This window comes from Dromaius novaehollandiae, chromosome 9 (genome assembly GCF_036370855.1).
Source record: "Dromaius novaehollandiae isolate bDroNov1 chromosome 9, bDroNov1.hap1, whole genome shotgun sequence".
NCBI classification, from domain to species: domain Eukaryota; kingdom Metazoa; phylum Chordata; class Aves; order Casuariiformes; family Dromaiidae; genus Dromaius; species Dromaius novaehollandiae.
The window spans coordinates 11246951-11266835 of NC_088106.1; the positions used below are offsets into that span (position 1 = coordinate 11246951).

General features: G+C 43.0%; 1 protein-coding gene across 2 annotated transcripts; it reads right to left on the reverse strand.

Moving 5' to 3' along the window:
* Positions 1-91: 91 nt before the first annotated feature.
* On the reverse strand, positions 92-19885 carry LAMP3 (lysosomal associated membrane protein 3). Of its 2 annotated transcripts, XM_026094864.2 has the most exons (7): positions 19623-19885; positions 14489-15276; positions 13388-13510; positions 9766-9823; positions 8852-9019; positions 5173-5333; positions 92-2543 (listed from the first exon to the last, which is right to left on the reverse strand). In XM_026094864.2, exons 1-6 carry the CDS (start codon positions 19666-19668, stop codon positions 5194-5196), a joined length of 1323 nt encoding a protein of 440 aa, XP_025950649.2. In that variant the 5' UTR covers positions 19669-19885; the 3' UTR covers positions 92-2543; positions 5173-5193. The 2 variants fall into 2 exon arrangements, with proteins under 2 accessions (XP_025950649.2, XP_025950650.2); XM_026094865.2 differs by having other exon boundaries at positions 92-5333.

Below are 19885 nucleotides of genomic sequence, written 5' to 3' on the forward strand. Positions count from 1 at the left end.
GCTTTTTGGTTTGTGTCCAGACCCCATGATACCGTGCCTCTTTGTTACACAATACTTGTGTTTGAAACAGTAGATGAGAGAGCACTCAAGAGCAATGCATACTTTAATGACTAAATACATTCTTTATTATAGAAACACCAATAATAGAAAAATAAAGAGCATATCTTACTGTTTATAACAAAGTCTTCTTTCATGACCGTATATTATAGCAAGCTAGAAGTAAAGAGATCAAACAAACTTGCATAGTCAAGGAGCTGATCTAAATCTCCCTTCCTCTTCCACCCAGAGTTTAACAGTGGGTTTTTAATTTGGACTTTTTCCATCTGAGAGCAACAACGGCCTGAAATAAATTAAATTTTTTCTTTATAAACTTGGCTATTTGGCTAACAGGATAAGTGTGACATTGTTATACTCTTGAGATGCCCTTTTCTGTACCTTATGTGTGCAGTAGACCTTACTGAATGGTTTGGGGTAAGAGCTGCAGCAGGGAGCTAGGGATGTGCCCACCTCCTCTAGTTTCTCAAACTGGCCTCCCTGTACGCTGCACAGCATGGGCTTGGGGGCGAATCAAGCCTTGCTCCCACGATGGGCTGCATTATGTCACCATTATCAGTATCTTCTGGTTCCGGGATAGGGCAATCTGAGTTCACCGCTGTGGGAAAAAGTGAGCTGGGGCTGCCGAGACCAACATTGCCGGTCACTGTGGGATCCAGCTGCAACCTCAAGCCTTCCCACAGCAGACTGCTCTTCCCTCAGCTCTCTGGGGTATATGGGCTCGCGATGGCCATGTGAAGACTTCTGGCATGCAGCTTTGTGGGTCAGGATGGTCAAGTTGCTGAACAAGGGCCCAAGGGTCTGACTAAACCAAAGACCAACCATGGAAGGGAAAGAATCTGCCAGGTTTAGATAGTACCGTTCTCATTTGCATCCCTATCAACAGAAAGCAGAGAAACTGTGCACTGCTGGCCACAGTAAAACTACCATGGCCCACCTAGCACACAAGCAGTTTGTCACTAGAGCCTCTTCTTTTCATGGTGCTCCTTTAGGGACTTTTTGCTCAAATGATTGCAAAATGATTGCTCACATAAGATAATTAATAAGGAAAGTCTAGCAAACAAGACTTGTTACGCTTATCAAGTCTTCCCACTGAAAGGAGGACCTCAGGGGAACTGTATCAGATAAAAAAGTGCCAACCCTAAAATCTGGCAGAAAGTAGGCCTCTGCTTAAAAAGATGCATGCAACAACTCAGGGAGCAACTGGGCTGCCTCATTCTGACTCACCATTGCCCTCAGAGGCAATGCTTCCTGCTGTGCAGGCACGCCAGCATGCATTGCTGCTGCAGGCTACTTGTGCATTTTGTGTTCAGGTAAGGAGGTGGAGGCAGGCAGGCTCTTGCTGCAGGTGAGAGAATAGTTGCACATAAAGGGCCAGGATCTCCTGATGCAGTAAGGAAATCTCTAATGGATCCTCTACTAGTGTAATACATTAATTCCACTAGATTCATTTTGCTTCATGGTGGTGTCACTGTATGGGAGCTCACAACTGTCCCATCAGTTTATGCCATGTGCACTTCAGCTGTGCCATTTGGTGCAAATCCAGAGTATTATTCATGTAGAAAGGGTTATATACAGCTTCAGAAAAATGGCAAACAAGTAACAGCAACAAAAAGCACAAGAACAAAACAGATAAGCCTGAATTTAAACATTATTCAGTACCAACAGTTTGATTCATCCCAGTGAGAAAAAAGTGAAAAAATACATTAACTTTACATCATCTATAAAAATGCCAGAGGGTGTCATGTGATTAAACACAGTATTATCAGTCATTAAGAACAGCTTTCTCTCCTCAGCTTGATATCAAATATTAAAAGGCTGAATATTAAAGAGTTTTTTCAGTAGGGAACGTATCAGGAAAATGCTATATTTGTATTCAATAAAAGTAGCAAACTGTACATATCATGCAACTTAATAATCCAATGAACATGTGAAACAGGACTTAGTTGTGAAAGAGAAAGATGTCTATTGATGCCTAGTCAGGAAGGCTTAGGGTCAGATCATGTGCTGTTCTGAGCCTTTTAGGCAATACAAAAAGTTTGCTATTAATGTGCCCACATGTAGCAGTTTCAGACAGTAACTAATGTTACTGTATTAGTATTATGTACATTTATTAGGATTGCATGCATAGGCTCATTTTTAATGGAAGCTCTTCCATATATTTCCTACTGTACACCTTATCTATTATATTGTTAAAAAAAGGTGAATGCTTTAATAGAGCCTAAGAATCTTCTTTGTTATCAACAGATGAATAGTACTAAAGCTGTTCCACTTCTTTTTATGAACATGTAACTCAAAAACGACCCAAAGCTTCACTTCTTCATCCGACAGAAACTGACATTTTACTCTGCACTAAGGCTTCATTAAAAGGACGCAAGCAGCAAGCTCAAAACTCCCCAATTTTTTTCTGAACCGCTGTTCTTGCAGATAGAAACTTGTTTCCAACATCCAGATCTCCTGGTAACCACGTGGTTTTCACATCAGATGAACTGTAACAGGAAAATCACTCTGAGAACTAGAGTGAGGCGATTAAGTACAGTCAGCGGGCTATTTGCCCATTATTGGGGGGAAAGGAAGAAGAGTGAAAATAAACTGGATAAAGTTCAGTAAAGTTAACACTGTTGGAGCCTTTTACAAAATAATCATTGAAATGTTGGAACATTCAAATTACTTCATCTGTATTAGGAGTTTGAAAAGTTGGTTGTCTCTCATGCTACTTTACCTTACAAGCATATCCAACTGCCTCTCTTGCTAACAGCTGTTTTGAGTTCTGTCTTATGTTTTTCCAAGTGCAAAAGTCAAAATTGTCTTTATCTTTCTTATTTATGGGTTCATTCAGACTTAAAGGGACCATTTCTGGAAAATGTTAATTACTTCCACAGCTATATCTTACAGCCATTATGAGACAGCATGACCATCATATTTCCTGCTTGACACAGACCAGAATCTTCTAATAATTCATGGAATAAAAGGATTTGTTTTCTTTGTTGATTTAAATAAGTAAACTCTAAATGGTTAAATACTAGTAAAATATCAAAACTACCTTTAAAAATACTTAAGACAAATTAAACTGGCAAAATATGGACATCAGTTTTACCCAGTGAAAATCCAGGGTGATTCCATAGGCATTCCTAATTGCTCCAGGTTTGTGCTGTTACTTCATGGAAATGAATTATCTTCCAGCTTTTATTTCCAGACTAAACTGAAAACAAGGAATATTTGCAAAATACTTCTTTTTTTTTTTGTTTAATGGTTGGGTGCTGTTCCACAGTCCTTTTCCAGGAAAAACTTTTATTGGTAGAATTTAAGCCATTGCCCTAACTCCTAGGAGGGAAGCATGCTCTTATTTAATCTTATTTTCTCGTTCGTAAATGTCTTTATATTTAATTTCTTACCTTTTTCATGTACTTTGCTATTCGTGTGTGTGTGTGCGCACGTGTGTGTGTTTATGTGCACGTTTGTGCATATGCTTAGCTTTGCAAATTTTTTGTAGCAAGAAGATTTTCCTTGTTGTAACAGAGAACATTAGCTGAACTTAATGTAAAAAGCAATTACTACTTATATGCCTTCATCATTTCTTTAGCAGGAAACAGACTACAGAGTGTTACAATCAGTGTGCTTTAAAGCAACTCCAAATTATTTCCATATGAAAAATCTAGCTGCTCAGTTATAAACACACTGGATAGAGCTCTCTTTTGGGTAGGGAATTTGTCCAAGGCCTGTGCAAGCTCTTAATTCCCACAGAAGCCTTGAACATATAGCTTTAGTGGATCCCCATTTGCTCAAGGACCTTATGCAGGTCTGCAGCAGTGGTGGCCACTTAATCCCAGGCATTTTCAGTAACTGTGGTATCTTCCCAGATTAGGAGAGATCACAGTACTGTCATTTTGGTAGAGTGACAGATGTTGAGTTCAGTGGCAGTCACTGTAACAGGTCGGAGTCTGAATAGGAAGTGGATGAATTCTTGCAAGACCACTAAATATTAAGCTCCTTGAATTAATCAAGCAAATTCACCCCAGTCTCCATCTATCCCACTATCATGTTTAACACCAGCCCATGTGTTGCAGTGCATTTGGACCCTCATGATACCTTTCTCCTCATTGTGTGGCAAACGTGGCAAAAAGATGCTGTGCTCTGATTGACGAGTGGGGATGGCTGGGCTTGCTAAGGCAGATGGAGTTACTGCCTCCAGACGCCTGCCTGGTTCTGCTGCACAAACATCTGAGCTGCCTGTCAGTCAGTGCCTGAATTATGCAGTTTACAGCATGACACTTCCAGATGAACTCTTACCAATGTCAGATTGCTCTCGTGCAATTTAAGAGGCTGCAGTTCAAGAATTACTGGCAAGAAGTTCAGACATCTTTGCAGCGGGACTGAGACAAACAACAATGGATGGTAACTTTGGCACAGACCCCATATGACCCCGGTTGGGTCATCATATCCCATTTGGATACAGAGTCAATGGAAACTAGAAAATTTTCTAAAAATACTGCCTCTGGAGTGAGAGTCATATATCACCATTGTGTCCCTCCAATGGCCTTAGTAGGAAATAACAACAACTTACTAAACTTAACCTTGGTATTTACAGGACTGGCGATAACTTTCTTATGAATGGAAACCATACTCGTACTTGTCCTGAGACTTTAGCATACACAGTGCTCCCACAAGGCTACCACTGAGCTCTGATTTAACAGGGTTGTCTGCAGCTGTAGACCTCTGATTTATTCACTTGAAAGTCAAATTACTGGACTCATCTATTTTAATAAGTCTGTATACCATCTTTAAGAAAACTGATGAATTTTATGGGGGATAGACACGGTATCTGCTTTGAACTAATTTTAGGCATCTAACTTAGGTAGTCTGAATTGCCCCCTTTATTGGTAATATGAGGAATTTAGGCTCCTAACCTTGGTCTTCTGAACTACATCTAAATTAGAAGTTAAGTATAGCCTAAGGTAGATGGTGCAAAAGTCCTCTCCTTCCCACCTTAAAGAAATCACTTCCAGAAATATGCATTAGCTTTAAACACATGGTATCATCCCATTTAAAAAAATGGCTTCAAGGCAGTGAGATTGTTAGGTAGAGGCAAAAATTCTTGCAATTTTACTTGCTACGCACATGTAGAAGTACAAAGGCAACTCAGATGCGTTCATATCCTGTATGCGGCTTTCTTCTGGAAATCACAAATGTGACAAGCACAATGACAAATAATCCCAAGATACTCAAGCCTACTGCGATGGGAACTGCTTTGCTGTTTCTATCAAGAAAGCATTCTTCCTCTGCAAGAAAAATGAGATCAGAGAATGTGTTATAGCAGAACACTATTCTTCTAGACCATTCATCTGTATTCTAGACAAGTTAGCAAATACAAACCAGAAGTTCTCAAAACCCTTCTTTTTCCTGGACTGTGCTTAGTATGTTTTTACCTGTGATGTTTTCCTGAGATAGGATTCAATACTTGCCTCTTTGGAAATAACCACATGCTTCACTAGAGAATTTCTCTGCTCTTTCATGTCTACAGTAACTGTTTTACCATCAACATCTGTACTTACACAGTAGGAGGCTTTCTTGCTCATAGCAGATATGGAGCATCATGCTACAAAGTAAAAGTCTAAAAATTAACAAGACACATCCTGCATGGACAAAACATGCTGCTATGTGATATCTAATTGCTTCTGCCTAGTAAAAAGGATCAGGCCAGAGAAGAGAGCCCATAGCCTAGCACATCATTAGCACAGCAAGGTTCATAGTTAAGTCAGTATTTCCTGAGAAAAAACAAATTCCAATTCCTTTCCCTCTTTAATTCAGAATATATGTGGATAATTGTTGCTGATTTGGAACATTAAGAGGTTAGGAAGACAGAAACCTTGGGCTCAGTCCAGGGCGTTGATTTAATAGTACTCATGTAATTTTATTGTATGCATGACGACTTCAGCGAGGTTTCAAAAAAAAAAAAAAAAAAAAAAAAAAAAAAAAAAGAATATGTTCTAACAACAATCCGAAGATACATCACTTCTCTTAACTATAGAGCGGGGCTAATCCTGACTTCCTCAGCCAGTCCCCACCCAAACCAATCTTAGTCATCTTCTGACTAAATGTAAGCTCACAAATTTAGAAATGAACTTCCAGATTGGGTTAAACAGGTGCCTTGCCTATAGAGAGAGTGCACCATTTGGATCACTGACATAAATGGAATATTTACCCAAGTAGCAATGGCAGGACCAGTCTTAAATTCACAATGCATCAGGTGTAGCTTGGGAGTGAGGGCAAGGTCTCTGACTGGTCACTAATATGTCATCCCAGAACTGGTTCAGACCTACCTCCTCCACCTGGTTTACAGAAATGGTCTTTCCTTGGGCTCCAGGGAAAGAAAGACCTCTAACATGATGCTTTGAGTGGCATCTGAGTAGCAAACTGTCCTCTGAGTAGGGTAGTTTAATCAGCTGAACCCCAAAGCATATCCCAGCTCAGCAGTGAATCCAGTTTATATCCAGGGTATGACAGAGAGCCAACTCTCCCTCACCCCCTCCATTCCCTGTGCATATTCCAAGGCAGATTTTGACAGCTCTCTAAGACAAAAGCCTCTGTTGGTAGTGTCTAATTCTGGTGATTATACTGGGACAGATTGAAGCTTAGCTTGAGCCTTCCACAGATGGGAATCTTTACAGCAACCATGGTGGTTGGCCTGGGGAACATCTGGTGTCCATGACATCATATCATAACTCCAGAGCTTCCACACGGCTCTCCCCCAAATCAGATCCTCTTCTCTTTTGATCCAGCTAGTGGGTCTGATTTATTGTGATGCACTGACACAAATAGCGTTCTGCTAGATGCTGCATTTTAAAGGCTTAGTTTGGCAAAAGTAGCCTGTTGTTAAAGAAGTGAAATGAAAAGTATTTGCATTTGAATACTGCAAAAGCCAAAGGTGCTTGAATTGTCAGTTTTGCTTTAATACAACCTTAGGCTATGAATTCTAGGAAGTGGTTCTCATATATTGCAATGCAATTCAGAAGACACTTTTGCAGCTTTCCAGATTCAAACAGGGTATTCTTTATTGATGCAATTCTGCTGAAGTCTATACAAGACTGTAAGGAACTTGAAACGAATGGTCATTGGTGTTTTTCTTTTTCTTCCCCTTTTAAAGATAAGCAAATCTGGAGCAACAGAAAGAAGTGAAACTACTTCTCAAGAAACCTGAGGGGAGGAGGCCAGTGATGTGCTTATTTTACAGAGCCATTCCTTCACTGGGGATTTTGTCTTTCAAAATATGCATATGCAACAGATGTGCATAACACTTTCATAACTGTTTCATGGCCATTGGGGAATTCTTGCAGAAGTGGTAGCTGCTTCCTCAGTCCTTTGGTTAAGAGCAAAACTAATTTAATTTTGGATATGGTATCGATTAGCAGACACTAGCCTGACTTTGGAGAGAGAGACAGTCTTCCTAAGCTCTGTTTCTGCTAGAGGTGATGCCATAACAAAAGCTAGATCTGAACTCATTTGTTGTACAAATTCAAATGGGAACATGGGGCCAGGTAAGATCCTATGAGCTGTATCAGCTCAATTTTATCATATGAAAAAAATCTGTGTGAGAATAAGGGCATAGATTGGATTCTCAGTGTGGATTTTAAGAACTTTAAGAAAAGTTTGTAAAAAAAAAAACTTCCATGAATAGAATATTAAAAAGCTCGAGCTGTATTGTCCCATTACACTCTTTTTAGAATGAGAAAAGCAGTCAAAATGTTGAACTAATAAGGGAAGACTGAGACCTCAGGGGACCATCTAGCTCACCTCTATGCTTTGAGCAGGATCTTTTGAGCACCTCTTAATAAATAAGGCAGTAGACCGTGGGAGTGTTGATAATGTGGGACACGGGAATTTCCCAGTGCACCCAGTAGTCCCTGACTCTATGTCCTGGCCTGGTCCCAGTTGCATAGCTGGATGAGAGACAGAGATGACAATGCCGCAGTCGTCTGTGGAAGGAAACCCGGGGTTGGGTGTAGGGAAGGAGCTGTGGTGAGCCCCAGTACGTTCTCCCAGTCTGGGCAAACCAGGGACCAGAAGAGTGAGTACTGGTCTGTTTTTATGTTCCCAGCAAGTAGTACTAAGCTACGTGGCTGCCTTTGTGGATCTGTACTCAAGGGAAGACAAATTGCAGGGATGAGCACTGCATTTAATTCTGAAACTAGGGAGCATGCCAGTCATGCTCTTCCTCAGGAGTACATTTTATCCTGCCTAGACCCAGCTGCTCTGCAAGCATCATCCTGCATTCACAAGTATTTCTTATTAGTTGGCAGTTTTGCTGCTACAGCTGTGGGATGTTGTGGGTATCAAGAACTGTTTAAAATAGCTAAGATCTGACTGCACTGAGAACAGAGACCTTGAAGTGAGCTGTACATATTATGTGTCAGAGGAAGCCAGTGCAATGGTGGGGAACACACCTCCACTTGCTCTGGGGGAAAACTGACAGGGAGGAATAAAATGGTGGTACTAGAGCTGCACATTTTTAATGAGAAAGTGAAAAAGAAGGTATTTAGTGCTGGAAGGAAAGATACTCTTCCATGTTTCATAGCTATTAGCACCATGTTAAAAAAGACTGGGAAAGGATGAGAATACAGCAGCAGGTAGGTGAGAGTTTTTGATAGTTAGAAAGTTGTGACAGTGCATCTTCATTCCTTAGGTGCAATAAGATCACCACATGTACATCCTGATAATCGAGCAGATGGAGATACCTTAGGATACCAGAGTGCTGACATTTAGATCTCAGACGGGTGGACAAGGTATCCTTTCTACTTACCTTTTCCAAACTGGTTACCAACAATATCAAAGGCCTGCAGCTGCATATTAACAGTGAGTAGCTGGAAGCTCTTCTCCAAGGCGAAGATTTGCTTGCTGGCACATTTAAAGGAATTCCCCAGCTTTGTTGTAAACAGCTGCTCATGTATGGCTGCATAGTAGAGCATACCTGGAGGCCATAAAAACAGGGATAATAACAAACAGGAATCCACCCTAACTCTGTTGAAACCAAAATTTTTCTGAGATAAAACAGAGGATTCCCAAGTGCTTTGGCAGAGTAGCAGTAACAGATGTACCTAAAGCATGGACAATTTTCCCCATAATGTATCAGTTACATTTCTCCCATGTATAAATAATTGTTTTAATTACTGATGGGCAAGTCAGCAGAGCTTGGAGGTTGGGTCTGAAAAAGCCGGAAAAAGGTAAGGTGCTTCTTCAAATTGTATTTTAACAATTTGAGTTTGCAAGGGTGGGTTAGGTTTCTTACAAGAACAGACACTTATCTTAGCACTGCTAATTGTAGCCGAAACAGAGGTACGATCTCTGTCATGGGAATTTGACATTTCTGGCCCTTGTTGCTTTACATATTAAACATGCTTTTAAACATATTTCAGTGTCACAGAACTTTATGAAAAATTTGGCTCAAGTTTTGTTTCTAGCAGTAGAAGATAGCTGAAGCATGAAAAGATCTGGTAGCCTGGGCCCTGGACACATATCCTCCTTTGAAAGCTGGGTGAATGGCATGTTGAAAGCTTGATAAAATACATAATTCACAAAATTAAATGTTTTAAAGATAGGAAAGCCTATCAGAGTGAAACAGTCTGTAGAACACTGAAAGTAAGAAAAAGAAATCCCATAATAAGAATAGGTTGATATGAAATTAATACCGTGAAGATTAAATGTAAAATCACTGACCTTCAGAAGATAACTGTAAACTGGCCTCAATTGTACTGACATAGTATGTTCGTGCTTTCTGCAAAAGAAGATTTATCTTTATTCCTACTTCATCCTTGCATTTGTGAAAAGACAGTTCACTACTGCAAAATGGTCACAAAGAAGTTCTCAGAAGAAACACTTTTAAAAGCATCACCTTCAAGAACCAACTCTTTTGAATGTATTGCTTTTTTCCCCCTTTTTTAAATGATTCCATCTAACAGATTTACATCATTCCGTCTAACATCTTACAGCTGGTGTAACACAGCCACATCATGTACGTCACCAGTTCTGCTCAGTTCTGTTTAACTGAAGTGCGCAGATGTCCTTTGCAAACACTGTGCACCATTCAAGCTAGACATTTCTGTGACACTTGCAGTAACCTAAAGTAGGAGGGAGTTAAGCAAATATCATACATTGTACAAATTAACTGGTATGTTAAGGCCGTTTTATTTTTATTGAGCTGTCTGCTATGAAAGTCCCTATAGCGCTCTCATTAGTAATCTTGCACTGAATTTATCAATGCCGACCTGACTGCTTGCAGTACCTAAGCTGATGTCTTTAAAAATACTTAGGACTCTCTGCACTGCAGTGCAGTTTATGCCTAGGCACTCTTCACTTGAGCAACATCTGTAAATCACCAATTGCAAAAAAGCAGCAGTGATCTGGCCTCTTCTGTGTTTATCATCATTTTGAACTGGGAGAAGTCAGCAGCAAGCTGAGAGTTCATCTCTCCATGCTGATACCACTCATTTTCTATTTTGTCTACCAGCAGCAATCACTGCAAATGAGGAATCAGCAACCTGGCTGTTTCTGTATAGGGCAGAAATAACTTAGTTCCATGCTACTGACACCATCAGTGGCGACTGGCTTTGTTTCATATGCCTACAGACTGCTAACTTGGAAAACACCTGGTATAACAACAGCACAGAGTAAAATTTCCAGTGTCTTGCCACCATATGCTGTAAAACCCTGGTGCAATGTGATTGCTGTCCTCCCAGGACTGTTACAAAGGAGAGCCAGCCTTAAAGGCTCTTCCAGGCAGCAGTGTTGGGGTCATAATGTGAGCCTTTATGCAGCAGCCCTACTATTACTTTTAATTCCAGCTATGAACACACAGGGGCTGGTGAGTGTAGTTAGTGGATAAACGACAGCTGACATGAATGACTCCTGTGAACCCATTTTTAATATCATGCAATAGAGTTTTAAAGCTGGTAGAATCGATTGAGCTTAATAGAAAAGTTGTGAAATACCAACTCAAAGAGAGAAAAGAAGTTTTAAAAAGACATAGACCAGAAAATAAGGTCTCAGCACTATCCTTAAGTCAAATAGGTCAAATACCACCAGTTTTTGGCAGTTTGGGCACAGTTAATCACTTTGCTTGGGGAAAACACCTGTTCCTACTTCACGTACTGTGAGTTGGTTACAAAACTTCCTCTTTTCAAGCTCTTTGCAAAAGGCACCTGGAAGGGAGCTCCCTGAACCAGGCACTCAGAAGTGTAGAAGTTAGAGAGGCTGTGAGGGCTAAACACATCAGAAACAGCAGCAAACAGGTTTCTTATTAACTCATATTTCAAAGAAGTCCTAAGCTGAGCCCTGATATTCTCATGAAGCTTATCTTTAAGTGAAAGGTGGATTGTCTGATGCTGTGCCAATAGCCACCTTTTTCAGGGCAAGAGAGATCAAGTACCTCCTGAAGATTCCCATCACTCTCTTCAGCACTGCTAGGAGCTGGTACTTTTATGGGTACTTGAATCACCAGACTTATTTCTAAGTATCCTTGTAACAGAAAATGCTGCTCTTCTGAGAAGCATACATTTAAAGCAAACACTCACAGTCTGAACCAATCCTTTGTTTTAAAACTGCTCCTTGATTTTTTACCTCTCTTTTCCTCTGTAGATTTAGAAATCTTTCTGCCATAAACTACAAACAAGATTGCAATCTATTATTTGCCTAAGCATTAACGACCAAACATTCAGGTGAGGTATAATTTGCTGTTGCCTCTAGGACTTTCTATGGAAATACGTCAAATTATGCCCTCTGAGGACCTGATGCTCCCCAATTGAACTGTGAATGATGACTGATTAACCACTTGTATTTTCCTTAATTGTCACTAATTGGGTTCCAGTTTGCCATGCCCTTTCCATGATCAGTGGAGGAAACACAGGGGTTTCCTCCTCTGGAAGAGCTTGGAAGCAGGCTGTAAGATTGCCATTTTGGCTTGATTAACTGAAAGACATAGATCAGCAGTGATGGTCAGATGTGGCTCTAAACCTCTTCAGAGTGCCAGGATATGGCCTTCATTCACGTTACACCAGGTCAGAGCTTGATGGGATCCAAGTACTGTCATGTTGCTCCCACCCCTTATCTCGCTGCCCCTTAATGTCTTTATACACAGTACTAACTTCTGTCTTTACCCCGGCTGGCATCAAGCACCCAGCCCTTGTTAGCCTCTAGACGAATGGTACTGCGTGCTGCCTCCCAAAATGTGTGAATAGTGTAAATGCCTGGGAGAGACAGAGTGTGGTTGCACTCTCTGTGACTTCCTCTTGTGGTTATAATATCTGCAGTACCCACCATGGCTTATGTTAAAGCCTAGTCCACATGCACTGCAGTCCCAGCAGGGAATGTGGTACTGACAGACACATCAAAAAGAAAAGTCCTTTTCCCACTGAGAAAGCAGAAGCCTCTTTCTTGCCCAAGTTTCTGTGTGTATTTATGAGTCTCCCTGGTCTGGTGCATTTTAAGGGTACTTACCGTCAATTTTTCTGTTTTCCAACTGTTTGAGTTTTTCCACTCAGAAATTAGGTGAACCAGTTCCCTCAGCTGTGGAGTGGCTGTGGCTCCTAAGCACTTCCACCTGCACCGACTGTCCTTCAGATTTAACAACCAAGTGTGTTTTTTGCCTGGGCAGAACTATATTACTTGGCATTTATGGGGAGCAAATGACTAACTTCTTGTTCATTTGGGTACTCCTTGAGATGCAGTTTCATAACAGCAACTTGAGGGCATGAGTCAGAATTGCAGGCACACACACCTTGTTCCTGAGCAGGTTCTCCAGACTGCCAAACTCGCTCTCTCTATCCTGCTCCAATCCAAATGGCAGACCTAGCCTTCTCTCCCACTCCATTTTTACCTATATGAAAATGAGATCCAGATATTTTGGGCGGGGGGCTATTTGCAGACTTTGTGTAGCTTGATTGGTAGCTGTAATTCTGCTCTTCCTTAGCACTTTCTGTCAAAGGATTTCAAAGCACTTTACTTACCGTTGATTAAACATAAGAACCGTTCAAAATTCAATGTTCAGTAGACAAGACCGGATCTAACTTTGAAGTTAGTCCTGCTTTGAGCAGGGATTGGACCAGATGACCTCCAAAGGTCTCTCCCAACCTAAATTATTCCATAGTGCTATGATTCTAGTTCCTTGGAAAGGGCAGGAATAATAATACCTCATATCCGTGTGGAAAACTATCATAGAGATAGATGAAATGTCTTTTCCTGCAGCAGACTGCATATCACTGTGTTCACTGAGACTGGATCAGAAGCAGCCTGAGTTTCAGTTCCCCAAATCTAAACACTCCTTCCCTCTAAATGCACCAATTACCTTTACAAAGACAAAGTTTATAAACCCTCCATTGAAAGTTATGTTCAGAGCCGACTGCAGTGTCCCACAGCTTCCAGATGTTTGTGTCATGTTGGGATTGATGCTTGCGTACTCCATCTGCTTCTGTGGAGAGAAAAATACATTGCAGGGCTGCTCATGAAGAGGAAGGAGGAAAGATCAATGAGAAACACACAGACATTAATAGCTTTTTTAAGACAGACTCTGTATGGCTGAAAGAACAGGCTGATGGCTGGTGGCTCTGGCACTACCTAATTGCTGGCTGCCAGAGTCATTCCCCTCTCTTAAACTGGCACCAGTGCTTGTCTGACACAGCACTGAGCTGTTTCAGCTGGCAGAAAAGAGTAGCTTTCTGCTCATGTAGTGAACTGAAATGATTCAGAGCAGGGTCAGATGAGCACCAGTGATAGTTTAAAAACAGGGAGCAGTGGGAACATGTGCCTGAAGGCAGAGGAAAGATCAAGACAGAAGCAGGCAGATTGGCTTTGGCTGCTGTGACATTGCAGTCTCAGTGTGACCTGTTGCTCCTCGTATTACCCTGGTCTCCTCATTATAGCCTGCAGTTTGTCTCTAGCATCTGCCAACCCATGCTCTAGTCTGAAAGGAGACCAGTGAGGCTCTGAATACACAGTTCACTCCTCCGGTCTAAACTCACGTGCACCTTAGTTGTATAATAAAAGTCTCCCTGTGGTCTGGTGAGGTCGGGAATAACGCTCCCTGCCTGGCTTTGGACAGCGTGAGCAATGTGAATTGCTTTCATCAGGATTAGATACTCAACTCATTTAAGAAATATTCAGACTCCAGGCAAGAACATTTGGGTTTATAATGGGGATGGATGAAGAGGTATTTCAGCTATGCTGCTGAAATAAAAAAGCACCCATATGTCCCACTGCCATCATTATACAAGCAAAACTACAGCCGCAGAGATTCTGTGGCATAGAAAAGGCCTGAGACTGGTAGCAAACAACTCATTTTTGTGGTACAAGCTAACTTCTGGAAGTTGCTTTAAAAGGAGCAGAATAAACTCCAGTGGATGAAAAAGCAGTTATTGCAAGGCTCAGCCTTGTAGTGTTGTAATCTCACCTTCTGGGTATTTTGAGCCATCAGTTGCAAACCCATCACTGCTCTGATGCAGGTCACGCTTCCGTTGCGAACAGCGTACGTGCCAGTGGGGATGTGAGAAGGCTGAGGTGCGAGAGTGGGTCTCACCGTCGTCGTGGTAGACGGGACGGTTGTTCGATTCCTTGGATGAACAGTTGTCGTGTTTGTCATCGCTGTGGTTGTTGGAGTTTTAGGAGCTGTCGTTTGATTAGCTGACCTGGTGGTCGGCTTTACCGTAGTCTTGTTGGTGGCTGTAGTAGTTACGGCAGTGGTTGTCGTTTGGTTGTTTGGCTGTGCAGGCTGTCCGGTTGTGTTTGCAGCTGCTGCTGTAGTTGCTACGCTTGCATTTGTCATGGTTTGGCTGGTTGGGGGTGTAAGGTGTACGGTTGTGTTCTCCACTGCAGGTGTATCTGTCTCGCTTGCATGGGTTGTAGAGTCACCAGCTGCCGTTGCGTTCTCTGCTGCTGTCGTGGTTATTACCGTTGGAGTTGGCTGGCTGGCTGCTTGTGTGGTGGTTGCTCCTTCCCGGGCTGTTGTGTGAGGGGTCGGTGCTGTGACCAGGGACTGGCCTGTTGTCTGCACAGTCGTTCTGTGGCTTATGGGGGTCGTTTTAAGAGAGCTTGTGCAGTTAAAATGAAATGTGGTGCCTCTGTGGGGTGAAGAATGATAAAGGGAAGGTGGCTGAGCAGAAGTAGCTGCATGGTGGAAGGATGTGGTTTGTGCAGACATTTTGACCCCTTGTGTCACTTCAGCACAGCAAGAAGAAAACGCTGCAAAGAAATAAATGGGTCGGTAGTCTAATAACCCTCACTGTTTAAAATTTCTGTCGATACCCATAACATAACCACACTGATTTTGTTATCAGATGGGGAATAAGATTTTGGTTTTCCTTTGGCTACGGTCATAACAGGACAGTGCAAGCAGACATGCTGTGAGACCGGCCTTAACTTTTCACCACTCCCCTACTCTTCACACCTCCACGTATGCAGGCTCCCGCTGACGCACATTGGCTCCTGGTCCCCAGCACACTGGTTTTACTGGTGAAGCAGCAGTGAGTGAGCAGAGGGTGCAGCAGGCGTGAGCAGATCTGGCACGCTCCCGCCGCAGCACAGCGGTTCCCTAGCAGGCACTAGCGCAGAGATCTGCTATAGGCAAATTAGCAAGGTCTAATGGAGCAGTGCAAACCTGGGTGTGACAGATGAAGAGGTGGCTGGTAACTCACCAATAAAGCATGGGGGAAGGAAATATTTTTAGTATGTGGAGGAAGTGAGGCAATGTAACAGTCCTGCAATGATTCAGAACAATCTGGGAGACTGGGAGATTCCAGATTTTAGCTATGGGGATGTTGTAGCCACACCAGCTTGAACACTCAAGCTCTTCCCTTCAGGAGATACCCGAAGGGGTGCTCCAAACCAGGAAAGACCAGGCCCTTTAGTGATGCTCTTTCAGTAAGGAGAAACAAATTTCAGGGTGCAAAACAACATTCAGTAGCTTTTTGGACCACATCTAAAAATAGCACTTCCATCTTGTAACATTTACAGAAATGCATCCCTTGCAGAACTGAGGGCAAAAAAAACCCCCACATCTGGCTTCTGAATGTGAATAACCAAGTGAAAAAAAAGTGAAAAACTACATTGTAAAATAGATAAAGGTCACAACTCTTTCGCATGTCTTTGATTGTGAGTATGTAACAAGACACTGTAAAAACAAAGTCAAGCTAAAAGAAATCATAAATCACTAACATATGTGTGTTCCTTGATGTGCATGAAGCTTAAGATGTATTTAAATGTTTTACCGCCTAGGTTAGCTGGAGGACAGAAATGATTTCTTCAGTTTGGAGACAGAAGGGACCCAAAAGCCCAAGACAATTTATGTTCCTAGCAGTATGGCTTCACAATGTGCATGGCTGTTCAGCATATTGGCTGCAAAGTTTATTCTAAGTTGGTTCTCTCAAAGAAGTTTTTCCTGAATCAGTAGCAAAGTTTTGTGGCAGGCTGGTTGCTGAGAGTCAGATTTTAGGATGAATTCAGGCCAGAGGCACATTCAGAGTGGACACATGTCACAATTATCCCTCAAAGACGGCTATGATAGAGAAGTGTAGAAAGGGAGATGTATACTCCATATTCCTAAATTTGCCTGGTTTTCATCTCTGTTCTGAAAGGAATACATTTGACTCCAAGTGCAGCTATTATCACAAAAGTATAACTCAATACAATGGAAAAGTCACAAAATGACAAGACAGATCCCTTTGATTATGCATTTTATCAGAAGGAACTTAAAAATGCCATAATTAATACTATAGTTCATTTTTTTTCAGTTTTAGCCTAGATTTTACCACACCTGCTGGCAAAGCTGAAAAGCAGAGAAGTTACCTCCTTCTCTGTGTGCTTTTATCAACAGGATCAATGGAAAACCAGGGCGGTTGTTACATACAAGCTACATGTAGTTGCATCTAAGTTTATCAACCTGATAAAAACAAAAAAGAAGAAGCTGAAAATTTCACTCTTCTGCCTGTCAAATAGTGAAACAACCTATATTTAAATATATGCAAGTCTTAAGTAGTCGGTACTTCTCAGTTTTAGTTAAGCGATTGGTTTTGATTACTGTCCTGATAACATTTATAAAATCTTACATTGAGAGAAACATTATTTCACTAACACTTGGATACTGCCCACAGCTTTTAAATGAAACCTCATTTCTCCCAGAAGGCCAATTCTCACCCTAACTACTTTTAGAAAAACTTTCAGCCGGACGAGGTTTCTGAGGGGTAAAGCCGGGAACACCTTTGGGGTGCCCGGTGGTTCGTGCTCGCCAGGTAGCCTGCCAGACCTCTCCTCCAGCCTCCCCGGCTTTCCCCAGGGGCTCAGGGTTTGGGGACCTCTCTGCCAGGGCACTGCCATGCTGCCAAAGCAGTTGGTTTGGGTCCTTTTATCAAAAAGATGTTTGGCCACGTGAGCTTTGTCCCAGAAAAGCACCTCCAGATAGGGGTGAGGACTGCTGCCCAGCTGTGCCCAGTGCTCGTGGCTCATCTTTCGGTGACTGCCAGAGGTGATTTGGTGCCTCTGCTGTGCAAGGGGCAGCCTGGCTCCCAGGATGCCTCCATCCACGTCCCGGGAGGCCTCGGCACGTCATCCTCCAGCTTCGCAGCAGAGCTGCTCGGGGCACCAGCAGAGCCTGGCAGAGGAGCTACGTGCGCGGCTCACCCGCCATAGCCCTTTTCACGGCTCTGCCAGCAAAAGGGGCCGCAGAGCAGTGCAGAATTACAGCCCCTGCCTTGTCCTGCTACTTTCCATCTCTTTTCTTCTGTAAAACCCACTCAAAACTTTATACGAACAACATTTCGCTGCAGGGATGTGTGCTCCCTGCAGTGCATCTTCCTGGAAAAAGCAGCTGCAGCCGCCCCGCTTCACCTCGGCTTCAAATTGGTGTGCTACAAATGCCAAGGGCTGCACTTCTGCCCAGCAAGCCTCCGTGCGTATATCCCTGCAAACTCTCAGACAAGCAGGACAGCACTCAGAAATTCACCTTCCCTGATCAGGGTCTGGATCCCCTGTTTCCATGCTTTGGGCAGATTTCAGGAGCGAGAGTCCCTGCCAGCAAAGGGGTAACCGCTCTGTTTCCAGGCATCACCAGGTAACACTCAGTGCCCGGACTCGCCCGGGAGGTTTCTCAGCCCGCCGTCCTTCGCAGGGCTGGAGCTGCTGGGTCAAAGAGCCTCTTGCCGGGGATTTTTTTTTCCGCCTTCACATCTAACTATACACTCATACGGCTCAACAGTCTGGCGGGTTTGTTCTGCTTTATGCTGCACAGAGGAAATACCCATGTTTATGTTTCTGATGCCTTTTTGTAATAGTTACATAAAACCTGCCCCAGCTCCTACAACCAGCGGAAAGGTCCTCACCGGCTCCGGCTGCTTTGCCTCAAAGAGATTTTTGAGCTGTCCGATATAGGGCCCTCAGACGCAGGAGGAGTTTCTTAAGCCTCCAACTCATCAGGCCCTTATCCCTTAAACTCTCAATGTTTTTAATTCCCCACCTGCACAGAAAGACTTGACTTTGTAGCTTTAACAAAACGTCACAACAAATCACTAAAGGGACAGTCAACAACTGATAAAGAGCTTAGGTAACAAGTTCTTTCTGGCCAAAGGCCCCCTTGCTCACCACGGGGTTATTAGTGTTATTTCTCTCAGCCTAATTTTGCTCTCCTTTTGTGTATACGTTTTGGGGCTGCGTTAGAGGACATTAGATATGAACAGGGTATGGGAGAGCAGAGCAGATATTGCTGGAGCTGCTTGTTACCGAGTCCCTGTGCCGTTTCCCTGCTCACCGCGCTGCCGCAGTAGAGCCGGAGGGGGACGGGGGTGCTGCCTGTGGGACCCCTGCGTGCTGATGGCTAAAGCGCCGTGCAGAAACCTAGCCCACCACCGGCAAGCTCAAACCTTTAGCCATTATACAGATTAAATGACTCCGTTCTTCCTCACCTCAGATTTTGTACTGCTACAGGTGTTCAGGGGTAACTTAACATGCTGGGACACGTCCTTAACCAAGCTGCTGCACAGACTTTCCCGGAGCCACGTTAAGGATCTGGCAGTGACTTTGATGTGGGTTGCCTTTGAGACAAGCCCTGGTGTGCCCCAGCCTTCTCCAAGCCCCTAGCCTTGCTCCTGCTTTCCTGATCATGCTCTGCATCTCACGGTACAAGCAAAATGATTGAGCAGTTTTTCCTTAGTTTTCCTTCTGCTTGTCTCACTTGCGACTTCCAGTTGGTTCTGCTGGTCTGGGAATTATTTTTAATTATTAAGAAACGCAAAACCAAAAAAGCCTGCTTCTAACACTATTTTGAGCTGATTCCATCACACAATCAGAGTTCATGTCAGTGAGCGCCAAGAAAAATATAAGGAAAAACATCAGACCAAGCCTACAGCAGCTGCAATTAAATATATTTATATTCATATCTATATTTATATTTGCTTTTTGATTCTTACCAGTGGGCCTTTATTAAAAGCACCCTTACTGCTAACAACAAAACTGTTTCCCAAGTTTTCAGTCAGTTAGGTGCTACCCTTTCCTGCGTGCAAAGAAACAAAACCATGCCTAAGATGGAGGGTGTGACTCACCGCAGGCGAAGGTCAGCAAGATGTACTGCCCGGCGCTCCTGCCCATGGTCGGAGCAGCTGCAGGTTGAGAAACGCTTCTTCTCACCGTGGAGCTGGGTGGGAAGCGAATCAAGGTCTCCTGGGCATTGAGGAGCTTCTCTTGGTGCTGGGAGCGCTGGGTCACATGGGTGGGAAGGAGGTGGAGAGAGAGGGGGAGACTGATGCTGCTCCTCTGCGAACTACCACAGAAGGAAAAAACGATGGTTAGAAAAGAAAGTGAAAAT